Source organism: Octodon degus, unplaced genomic scaffold (assembly GCF_000260255.1).
Source record: "Octodon degus isolate 3935 unplaced genomic scaffold, OctDeg1.0 scaffold00114, whole genome shotgun sequence".
Classification (NCBI taxonomy): Eukaryota; Metazoa; Chordata; class Mammalia; order Rodentia; family Octodontidae; genus Octodon; species Octodon degus.
In genome coordinates, this window is record NW_004524690.1 from 4,620,326 (window position 1) to 4,632,871 (window position 12,546).

Consider the following 12,546-nt stretch of genomic DNA (forward strand, 5'->3'; position numbering starts at 1 on the left):
CCTCTGAATACCTGTTTGCAGTACACAATGATTACATTCCTGTGCAAGTTGGTACACATCATAATGCTTTTTTCATCCTCCACCCTGCAGTCCATATCTTGAGCCCCTTCCCATTTGTCAAAGACCTATCTATCTTCCTACTTCCTACTAGCCTTTATTTTGATCTTTATTTATAGTATGAGTTTCTTATTTAAAAGAAACCATGTCATATTTAAGCTTCTGTGCCTGACTTCACTTAACATTACAGTCCCAAGGTGTATCCATTTTCCTACAAATGGCTCAAGTTTTATCTTTCTTTATGGCAGACTAGTACTCCATTGTGTTTAAATACCATATTTTCTTTATCCATTTTTCTGTTAGTGCACATATAGGCTGCTTCCAGAATTTAGCTATTATGGATTGCGCTGGTTTAAGCAGAGATATACATGTATCAGTGTACTATGGTGTCTTCACGGTTTTCAGGAAGATACCTAGAAGGGCAATAGTTGGGTCGAATGGAATTTCTAGATTTCGTTTTTGAGGCATCACCATTTCCATACTGGTGTCCCCCCAACAAATTAGAAAGGTCCTTTCCCCTGCAGCCTCTCTAGCGTGTATTATTAGTTGACTTCTTGATGATAATCATTTTTTTGTGGGGTAAATTGGAATCTCAGTGTTTTAGTTTGTATTTCTCTGGTACCAGAGATGTTGAGCATTTCTTTGTGTATTTATTGGCTGTTTGCACATCTTCTGAGAAGTGTCTGTTCCTGTCCATTCCCCACTCTTTGATTGGGCTGTGATGTTTATCTGTACTTCTAGAATAGCACCTGCTCCGTTATATTGCATCTGTTTGATTGTAGATACGGCTCCCGTAATACACTTCGCTCCTTTAGAGCTATGTTGCATCATCCTGCTGTTGTCAACATCATTTAAGAAGTGTTTATTACATTGAGAAATAACCTTTGGTCTGAATCTTTAGTGATTGGTGTCTTATTGCTGCTATAATAAATGACCACAAAATCAGTGGCCTAAAACACCAATTTATTGTCTTAAAGTTCTCAAGGCAAAGTATTGGTGTGGGAGGATTCTTTCTGAAGGCTCTAGGGGAGTCTTTCTTCCTGTGGGGGCCACTCTCATTTTTTGTTGTATGGCTGCTTCCTTCTATTTTCAAAACCAAGTGTTGTTGTTCTGTGTTACAAATTGACCCTAATGTTAATTATTGATAAAAATTGTGATCATTTTAGTTAGCTTGGAATTTAGAGAGGACTATGGTAGAGTTTAATATGAACGATCCAGGTTTTAAAAAACCTATTTCTAGAGGTTAGAATTTAAATGGCCTTTTTAAAATTTATTGAGCTACAATATCGTTTTTAATTATTAAATTTACTGGAAAGAGCTTGATGTGGTGGCACACACCTGTAATCCAGCATACAGGAGTCAGAGGCCAGAGGAGCACCCTGAATTTGATGCCAGCCTGAGTTACACAGTGAGTTTAAGGCCAAACAACTACAGAGTAAGACTGTCTCAAACAAACAAAAATCACTGAAAAACTCAGATTGATTCAGTTTTTCTCTTTCATTGTGGATTGTTATCTATCCACATTTAGATCTGCACTGATCAATCTTTTTCATTGGAAAACCTCCCAAATAACAGCCTCATGTTAGCGATAGTGGTGTTATTTCATTTTCACTCAGATTTGTGAAAATTGGCATTAGATGGGCACCATTGCCCACTTGCATTTCAAGGAGTGACCCTGGGCTGGCTGTGAGGGGTTGAGAGGCACAGAAGACTTGGGTGAGATGAGCGCTTACTTTGTCATCATGGCTTTTATTATGAATTTGGTAGGAGGAAAGCTTTGCCAAGCAATGGAATGGCCGCAGTAGGTACTAATGAAGTGACACATGTGAGGGTATTTGCACTTAGTGGTATCAGTGATAAGTATTTACTCAAAGCCAGCACGTGGAATCACGTGTGAGCTTGTGTAACTTAACTACTTAGCAAGACCTTTTCTCAAAATAAAAAAGGACTGGGATGTCGCTCATTGTGAAGGCCCTGGGTTTAGTCCCCAGTACCACAAAACAAAACAGATCAAACATAACACAATAACTGAAAGAGAGTAACTAAAGTTTTCTTCTTTTCTACCCCAAACTGTTTACTTTGGAGACATAAAATAATGTGGGAAAAGAAAAATCATCATCATAAACTATTATATTGTATCCAAGCTCTCCTTATTTATTAGTTTTAGTAGGACATTGTCACTACATACAAATGCCTCCCTGGTGTTTATGCTAATGGAATATTGAGATTGGCATAATTTTGGACTTTCTGACTTTGAGAAAGTCATGTAACATCTCTGAGCCTTACTTTCAAGTCTTTATACATATTTTCTAATTGGTAGGTATTCCTTGTTACAGTACTTCAATATGAAATGCTCAAGATGAAATGATTACATAAGACCATAAAGCTTCTTTCCTACAGTTGTCTTACAGACTGGAGAGAGTGCTAGTGAATGCTTTTGTCTTCAATGCCCATCTGCTGGAAATCTTGAAGGTGGTGTAGCAACCGGACATTATATTATCTCCTGGAAGAGGTAGCAATTCTATCAACCCTACTTCATGTTCAGTGTCCTTGTTTTTCTAATATGTGTCTGTATCATTTTTCACTGTCATTTATCTTTGTGGATAGCAGAAGTCCCATGAATATGACTGATGACATTTGAAAACACAGAAGTTAAAAAGGAAGATGTAGCTTGTATTTGTCACAACTGGTGACTTATTAGATAATGAGGTTTAGCTGGATTGAAGATAGGACCATTGACAAACATGAAGCAGAGCTGTCCTTGTTTGTATTCAGCAAGATTGTCTATATAGAAGCCCAGGGGAATCAAGAGTTGGCAGAGTTCGTGGATAGTGTATGGCATATCAATATACAAAAATCAATTGCATTTCTGCACATCAGGAATAAGCCCCTAGCCAATGTACTTTGAAATCAGATTTTATTTACATACCAACCATAGGTTTGAGATACCTAGAAATATACTTAATAGAAGATTGGCATTGCCTTTATAGAGAAAACTTTAAAATATTAAATAAAGATCTGAATGGAAGGGAAAAATACACAATGGTCTTGTTAGTGTAAAAACTTACATCAAGAACTAAAAATCGGGCTGGCGAGATGGCTCAGTGGTCTAAAGCACCTACTTGGAACAAGCTTGGCAAAGCACAGGGACCACGGTTCGATCCCCCAGCACCACATGCCAGCCAGCTGCACCCCCTGGTGGGCTGAGCTGGCCACACATACACACACACACACACACACACACACACACACACACACAATAAATAAATAAACTTTAAAAAAAAAAAGAACTAAAAATCATGAAGACAAATTACTTACCAGAAAGTTGAGCAAAATACCTAAGTAGGCACCTTCAGTAAAGTAGAGGTTACCAGTAAACCTAGAGGAAACTTCTTATAATTGGAAAATGACAGAGTCATACGTGAGATTCACATCCCATTAATGTGGAAAAAAGAAAAGGTTTAACAATACCAAGTTTATTTAAAAAATTGTAAATTTATTAAGAAATATAAATTAAAACAATCAATTTGTAAGTGCTTTAGGCAGTGCTGGGTTAAACAGAGGGTGCCTGTAGCCTTTGGACCCAGAAGAGGACTCAGACGTGCCCACAAAGGGTATGTGTTTATGGCAGCACCAGTTGCAGTGGCACAAAAAGAAAGGAAAAGAAGCTACATTCTGTCCTTAGGAAACTACACAAATTATAGCACTTCATATATTGTGATACTATTTGTCAGTGAAAATAGTCAAACTATGAGCTTATGTGCCAACATCTTAATGTAGAGTGAACAAGCTACAGATGACAATAGAAACAAATGGCATTCATAAAACACTGAAGAAAATATAAGACATACTACGTATTTAGACTGCGTCTGTAATTTGGAGGAGTGTGAAGGGTGAGAGGGAATGACAAGATTCCCAGTTCAGGGCAGTGGCTGTCTCTGGTGGAGAGAGTGACAATGCTGGCAGCAGGAGCCATCAGAGTTTCTTTTTTAAACTGAGACAGAAATAATTTCATGTGTTACTTTTTTTTGTATTTCTTTTTTTTTTCTTTCTTTCTTTTTTTTTTTTTTTTTTTCAGAACTGGGGATTGAACTCAGATCCTTGTGTTTGACAGTCAAGCGCTTATCCTACTGAGCCATCTCCCCGGCCCCCTACTTTTTTTGATATGGCTCAGTTATCTTCAAAAGTTTTAAAATGGGGGGCTGGTGAAATGGCTCAGTGGTCAAAAGTTTTAAAATGGAATAAAATAATTACTCAACAAGAAAGACATCAGGGTCATAAGGAAATGTTTTAAACAATTCAAAGTAATGAGAGGATGATCTGAATATCATGGCCCATGCTGAAAGGTTATAAATTATCCAGATTAACAGAAACATAAAAGTTTAAGTCTAAAAAAAAATGATAAACTTTGAAGGAAGTTCAGAAAGTTCCCTTTCAAGCCCTCAAAAAATGTTTCGTAGATGTAATTCCATGACATCCTTCCTTATCCTTGTATTATAAATTGTATGTAAAATGTGGAGCAAGAAGGCTAGTTCTGTTTTTTCCCTTTTTTGGTGCTGGGAATTGAACTCAGGACCTTGTGCTTGCGAGGCAGGTACTTACCTCTGAGCTATATCCCCGGCCCTAAGAGGGCTGGTGCTGTAGTGGCTCTTTTAATGAAGTACTCTGCTGCTAAGGCCTGACAAAGGTCAGAGGTAAAAAGGATGCACTAAGCAGCTCTCAAACCTGTGGCATCAGGACACCTGTGTGTTTTGACAAATCACTGAGAACTCTGAAGAACTTTTATTCATGTAAGTTGTATGCATTAACCATATTAGAATATAAAACTGAAATTTAAAAAAAAAAAACTGAGAATGGAGAAATTTGTAAATTTATCAAGAAATTTTTTAAAAATCCGATTTTCCTTTCCTCTGCTGCTGAATTTATTATACTGATATTTATATATGTGCTTATGAATTAAAACAGCATTTCAGAGGAGCTACTTAATTGTCCCATCACACTACCATAACACTGTGAAGGTATATTTATTTATGATTGATGAGGGCTTAGACACTTCGTTAGAATACTTCTGCTCTGTAGTGGTTTACATATGTCAGCTCTTGCCCCTCTACATGAAGACTTCTTATAAGAAATTAGATAGCTGCCAGCTCCCTCTGTTGTTTCACCCTGAACGTAAATATTGAACAGTTTCATGATGTTATTTTATTTCAGTAAATGTGAGAAGACCAGTCTTTTTCTGACAGTACAATCTGTGGTGTTTGTTTTGTTTTGTTTTGTTTTGTTTTGTTTTGTTTTTTTTTGTGGAACCGGGGATTGAACTCAAGGCCCTTGCGCTTGCCAGGAAAGCACTTATTTCACTAAGCCATCTCCCCGACCCCTTACAGTCTGACTGACTGATTGATCGATTGATTACTATCTGGGTTTTTGTTTTTTTTTTTTTTTTCAGAACCAGAGATTGAACTCAAGCCCTTTCGCTTGCCAGGGAAGCGCTTATTCTACTGAGCCACCTCCCCGGCCCCTACAATCTGTTTTAATTCTTCAGTTTCTACTGTCTACTTAAGGGTAGAGCAGTGCTCTTTGAAGGGGCCAGGGGCTGTTCTTGAAACCCCCTCAGTGAGATGAAGTGTGTGTAGTAATGTAAACACCACGCTACTTCCGTCACAGAACTAGTCCTGCTACCAAAAGACTGAGTTCAGTGACATGCTTTGTGACTGACAGTCTGATGCAGCTCTTCACTTCCTGCTGACAGTTGTAACATCTATACATAGGAAGTAGTCAAAACACAACTGGGATTCTAAAAACTCTTGTGTTACAAAATTACTCTCATTAATGAAGGTTTGAGGATGGATAATTTGTATTTCCTTTCAAACTAGATGGTGAAGGTAGATATTTACTGTATTTGATCTATTAACTGTGTACATAAAATGTAAATTGACAAGATGACCTTTTCTGCCACAGGACTTCAGCCATGGAAAACATCCCTGTTATCAGTACTGTCATCACGCTGCCACATGTGATTGTAGAAAACATCCCTCTTCATGTGAATGCAGGTAGCGGGAATTGCACTTTCACCTGATGAAAAGATTCAGGAGCAATATGTATGATAGCTTGTAAGAGTTAACATTTCTACTGTGAAAAATTTCTAACATATATAAGTTTTATGGCCAGTGTTGTTTGTAGTTTCTGTGTATGTTTCTCAACCCTATTTTTTTTTTTTTTTTTTTGGCGGTACCAGAGATTGAACTCAAGACCTTGCGCTCACCAAGCAGGCGCTTACGCTGCTGAGCTATATTCCTGCCTCTAGCAGTAATTTCTTAATATCAGATTTCATTGTTGAAATTTTTCTAATTGAGTACATGGGGCTTTCAGTTTAAGGTCTACACACCGTGATTTATAACCAATGCTCATGCCATCCACCTGGGTCTATAGGTGCTTCCCTCTCCTCCTCACCCTCCACTTCTGTCCATTGTTTACCTCTCCTTCTCTTTCCCATGTTATTTTTCTACCACTTCTATGTTTTGCTCCTTCTTCCCTTTCTTTCCCTCTTCCTTGTTGTCTATTTGTTGAAGAATTTCTCCAGTAGAGTTTCCTCCAGCCTAATTTTTGTATGATACATTTTTAAATGTTTCTCTGGCCAAGTTTTGGGAAGAATGCATTGTAACTAATGATATGTGCTCCCACTAGTAAGCGCCAGCCTGTTATTAATACCTGTGTGTCAGGCCTTCTTTCTTTACTGGAAACTTGCCTTCATCAACTGTTTGGTTCCCTGATGTCTAAAAGAACTTTGTAGAAACAGTATACAGTATTTGCTTCAGCAGCAGATACACTAAAATTGAAAGACATAATAATTTTTATCATGGAAAAAATCAGGCTCTGGGAAGCTGTACTGGATAAATTCTTCAACAAATAACAAGGAAAAAAAATAACAAGGAAGAGGGGAAGAAAGAAAAACAGAAGTGGTAGAAAAGGTCACATGGGAAAGAGAAGGAGGGGTAAACTGGATGCGGACGGTGTGGAAGAGAGGGAATCACCTATAGACTTAGGTGGATAGCATGAGTTTTAATCATAAATTACGATGTGTAGACGTTAAACTGAGAACCAGTCAGCCATCACCATGGCCCTTGCACAAGGCTAACATACATATCAATAGTGCATTACATGTGTTTTGTGTCTCAGGAAAAGTAAAACAGCAGAAGTGTAAAAAACATTCACAGACAGCATATGTATATGAGTGGACAGATGAATGAAAGTTTATAGTTTGACCAAAATGAAATCTTTGCATATGCCAGTGATATTTGGGAAAAATTGTATATTTAAAAAAAAAAATAACATAAACCCTTTCTAAGTGAATCGTGTTTAGAAGACTTACTTTCGTAGGCTGTTTCATCATTGTCCTGTAGCTCTGACCTAATCACAAGTTTTTCTTGCCTAGCAAGGAAAAGTGATATCGTCCACTCAGGAAACCGTAAGTACTCCTCTATTTTTGGATGAAGAGACGTGTTGTCTTCCTGTTACAGATTTGCCGTCGTTCGGACGTGTCAGAGAATCGTTGCCTGTCAAGTATCACCTACAGAATAAGACCAACTTAGTTCAGGATGTGGAAATCTCTGTGGAGCCCAGCGATGCCTTCATGTTCTCCGGCCTCAAACAGGTGCAGCTCGTCCTCCGGGGTGGTGCTCGTGCCGACATAGAGTGTGCTTAGAAAGTGGAGAGCTGCACGTTTCACTTTTTTAAAATAAATTGATTAAGGCCAACTGTGGGCCCTACTGTTTGATAATAGTATATTCGTATTTATCATAGTGAAGTTTTAAGCCCTTGTTTTTTGTATTTTTAGGAAAGGGTGTTCAGCGTCTCACTGCTAAATTGGACTCATAGTGATCCTCCTGTTTACAGCCTCCCACGAGCTGGGATTGCAGGCTTACGCCACCACTGCTCCCAGTCTCAATTGCTGGCTCAGTGCCCCCAGGGGGCAAGGCCAGCACAGCAGGCCCAGGGATCGAACTCCTGGCCCCTATGCCTGCTTGCAGGCGCTTTAATCCACTGAGCTATTTGGCCAGCCCACACACTTTCATAGTTTAAGTTCAACTTCTTATAGAGTTATGGGTTCCCCGTTGCACACATGAGAATCAAATTCTTTCTCCATATGAAACAACGAAGTTCACAGTATTGTTAGAGTTCTTGAAAAACTTAACTCTCCCCCTCATGTTGCTGTGTGTGTGTGTGTGTGTATAGAGGCTTGACTATACCAACATTAAAAACCTGTTTTTAAGGGCCTGCCAAATAGCTCAGTGGATTAAAGTGCCTGAAATCAGGCGCAGGGGCCAGGCGTTGCATCCCCGGGGCTGCTGTTCTGGCCCCACCCCCAGGGCACCCTGAGCTGAGATTGAGTCTGGGCGTTGTGGAGGACACCTGTAATCCCAGCACTTGGGAGGTTGTGAACAGGTGGATCACTTTGACTCTATATAGTAGTGAGACCCTGAACACCTTGTAGACCCTTCCCTAAAAAAGGTACAGGAAAAAAAAAAAAAAACCTGTTTTTCTTCTGAACTGGCTATTAAGTCACATAGAAAATTCATTCGTACCTGGGATTTATTTGTTTGGTACCTTTAGATACTATTTTGTTACATACAAAAATAAATTACCCAATTTTCTTGTTTTATGTGTTTAGTCAAGTTAAGTAGAAAAGATTATCGAGGTTTAAAAAACGATGTGTAAACCTAACACTCAAACAAAATCCTACTCCAGTGACAGTCCTGTCCTACCCTGTCAGAGTGATAACACACCCCCCTAAGTTGTCAGTTAATGCTTTTTGTTAATAAGGAGGTAATTATAATTACAGGAACAAACACGTCTTACCTCCTAGAAATATCTACCCTGACTAATCAGCTTTTCTTTGCTTATTGTTAAATACAGAATAGAATTGTTATGAATTAGGTTCTTTGTCCATACCCCATTTGAAATTCATGACATGTCAAGTCTTACCAGTTAGAGAATGTCACTACATCTGTATTAGTCCGGAGACATCCTTTGCATCAGTGCACTCATTTCTCATTTATCGATGCATATGGTTTTCTTGAATGTTGTGGTCTTTCAAGGAAGTTACATAAAAAATAGGAAATGTAAAGATACCAGAGTCTTAAAAGTTTCTGTCCTTTCCTGAAGTATTGTTAAAGGTTTTTAAACATGTGTTTCCCCTGAAGTTATTTACCATAACAGAATAATAAAATTCCTAAAATAAAATGCTAGAAACAACTAATTTGAATTACGTTGATATGATATCTACAAATAGACACTGTTAAACAAATTGTTTTCTGACATAATTTGAGTATAAAATCTACCAGGTGTAAGACACAGAAAATAGTAAAGTGGTGCTGTCGTTCTTAAACTGAAATAAATTGCTTTTTAGATCTTGGTAGAAACTGAGAAGTCGTGCATATATCTTTTTATCCATTTCCTGTTTGCCTTGTCCTAGCCTTATGGTAATTGAGCTCTTAATTCAATTTGGAGGGTGGAAGAGAAGAATTTGGGGGTTTGTCTTTCTAAATGATTGAAGGGTAGCAAGTAAATGTACTACAGGTATGTGTTTCATGCTCTGTCTCTGTGATTTGTATGAATAGATTCGATTGCGCATTCTGCCTGGCACAGAACAGGAGATGCTGTATAACTTCTACCCTCTAATGGCCGGATACCAGCCACTGCCATCACTCAGCATCAGCTTGCTTAGGTTTCCTAACTTCACAAATCAGCTGCTTAGGCGTTTTATACCCACCAGTATTTTTGTAAAGGTAAGGTTTAGAAATTTTCTGCTTTTTAAATTCACTGTCTTAAAAGCATACAAGAGAACCATCAGCGGCCTAAGTGCCAGCTTAGGCAAACTCAGGCACTGAGTTTTGATCCTCTGCCATGGCAGCACCATCCCCGGGTACACTGCGTTGGCTACCGAGGCAGGGCATGGTGGCACATGCCTGTAATCCCAGTGATAGGGAGGCTGAAAACAGGAGAATCACTACGAGGCCAAGCTGTGTAATAAGACCTTGTACCGGGACAGGGAGATGGCTCAGTAGAATAAGCGCTTCTCTGGCAAGCGCAAGGGTCTGAGTTTAATCCCCAGTTCTGCAAAAAAAAAAGACCTTGTACCAAATACTTTTTTTTTTTTTTTTCTGGAACCCAGGATTGAACTCAGGCCCTTGTGCTTGCCAAGCAAGCGCTTATACTACTGAACTCTCTCCCCAGCCCCACCAAATACATTTTTTAAAAAAGCAGTGATAGTTTGACTTTTATTATATAAACTTAGTAATGTTCATTCATGTAAAGTTGCTATTATTTTATAGACTTATTTCAAAGGTTTTTATTCCCTTAGTTGTTCTTTTTTTTTTTTTTTTTTCCAGAACCGGTGATTGAACTCAGGCCCTTGCGCTTGCCAGGGAAGCACTTATTCCACTGAGCCATCTCCCCAGCCCCTTCCCTTAGATAATTAATGGTTTATCTTTATGGTATTCTTGAACATGAGTTCTTTTTAGTATAGTAATATATGTTTTACACATGCAGACTATTGAGCTGGCTGTGATGGAGTAAACCCAGCACTCTGTGAGATTGAGGCAGGAAGATTGCAGGTGCTAACCCAGCTGAGCTACTGACTGAGACCTTGTCTCAAAAGAAAAAAAGGGCTGAGGCTGTAGCTTAGTGCAAAGGCTCTGGGTTCAATCCCCAGCCATCCCAACACCAAAGAAGAAAAAGAATTGTAAAGTGTAACTAGTTCTTAATCAAATGGGTTATCTTTTGAAGTTAGCACATTTTGTGCATTTTGTGTTGGAATACACAGAACAGTTTGTCCTCTGATAAGGAGCTTTGGATCCAACAACCTCTACCATTATATATGCGTGTATCCAACAACCTCTACCATTATATATGCATGTACTTGTCCACTGGGTTGAAGCAGAGGGAAGGAAATGGGGCCAGCATGGCCACACTAGAAGACACTTCAGATTACAGCCGTTGCTCCGTGTATGTGCAGTGTTATGCATCAGTGCTGTATGATAGCAGACGGGTTCTTACGTAAAAAATCTAGTCATAGATAGGTAGAAGTGCTGGATATATTTAAAAGTAGAAGTAATAGACTAACACTTGGTAAACAGGTGAACTGATAGAAATTCTATGTCTGCAAATAGAATGTTTAAACCACCAAAACACACAAAAAATCAAATGAGTTAACTTTTTAATACTAGCTTTGAGGGGTTGGGGAGATGGCTCAGTAGAATAAGCGCCTGCCTGGCAAGCACAGGGTCCTGAGTTCAATCCCCGGTACCAAAAAAAAAAAAAAAAGGATTTGAATTTCTTCTAAAGATGACGGTCAGACACTGTAGCGTAACATTTTGCTTTCTAAGTAATTCTGCTGTTTCTAGGGCCCTGCTGTGAAAGACGTAGGGAGGGCCTGGGCAGCACAGGACAGGAGTGTCAGTGAGCCCATCACACATCTCTGAGTCACTTCCAGCCGCCAAAAGTTAGGGCTGTCCTTCCCGAGGGCTCTGATTTTCCTCTGTGGTTCCTTTTATATGATTATGTGAATCCTATGTGTCTTTTTTAAATACCCTTTTTAGACTGATTTACATTGCTTTTCTGTGTCTTTCAAATTTTAGAGAACTTTTTTTATTTATATAATCCAGGATTTGGTAAACTAAAACTTTGTGTTGATGCATTCGCCACCCTGTCTTGCTTTTATCTTTCTAGACTTACGCAATATTTTTTTGATCTACCAGTAATATTGTCTTATTAATTTTTCTGAGCTCCTGTCACACATGCTTTTAAATTGTGAAAAAAAAGTCTCAATTTTGGATGTCCTTAAATTTCAGCAGTAGCATTTTGACACTGCCCTGATCACACCGCAGAGAGACGTCCATTGCCTCCTCCCTCTTCCAGGGACGTCCTTCTGCAGGAGTGCGGTCCTCTGGCCAGGTGGGGTGAGGGAGGAAAAGGGCAGTCTCTGATCCCTTTTAGCTACTTGACTTTTGAAGTTTGCTGTTCCTCAGTCCACAAGTACTAGTTTAATCTTTGCAGGGCTCTTACTTGTTGCACATCTTGATTATGTGTTAGCTGCACAGAGCTAGCTTGAGGCGGTAGAATTAACCACACTGAAAATTAGAGATTTTGGTTTCATCATTTCATCTTTTTCTTTTTTTTGGCGAAACCAGGGATTGAACTCAGGCCCTTGCGCTTGCCAGAGAAGCACTTATTCTACTAAGCCATCTCCCCGGCCCCATCTTTTTCATTCTTTAAAGTACCCAGTCCTCCCAAATCAAACCCCAATGAATGCATGCCATTTTGGTTTTCTCATTTTCTCTCAGGGTAAGCCTCTTTTGGGTAATGTTCAAATTCATGAAGAAAGGTACCAGAAAATAAACACTTGTAAGTTTTAGCAGAGGTAGCATTTTTCCTGTATTTTCATGATACTTTTTTAAAGGTTTTTTTTTTTTTCCCCCTGTACCAGGGTCC

The 12,546-nt window shown here is 39.0% G+C and overlaps 1 protein-coding gene across 2 annotated transcripts in view; it reads left to right on the forward strand.

Annotated features, from left to right (window-relative positions):
* Trappc11 (trafficking protein particle complex 11) overlaps positions 1–12,546 on the forward strand; it is a 47,718-nt gene that overhangs the window by 32,590 nt on the left and 2,582 nt on the right. For both annotated transcript variants that reach the window (XM_004639771.2, XM_023699639.1), the window contains exons 27-30: positions 2,458–2,569; positions 6,016–6,107; positions 7,575–7,708; positions 9,675–9,842. In XM_004639771.2, coding sequence (XP_004639828.2) covers positions 2,458–2,569; positions 6,016–6,107; positions 7,575–7,708; positions 9,675–9,842 — 506 coding nt within the window. The remainder of the gene's footprint in view (positions 1–2,457; positions 2,570–6,015; positions 6,108–7,574; positions 7,709–9,674; positions 9,843–12,546) is intronic.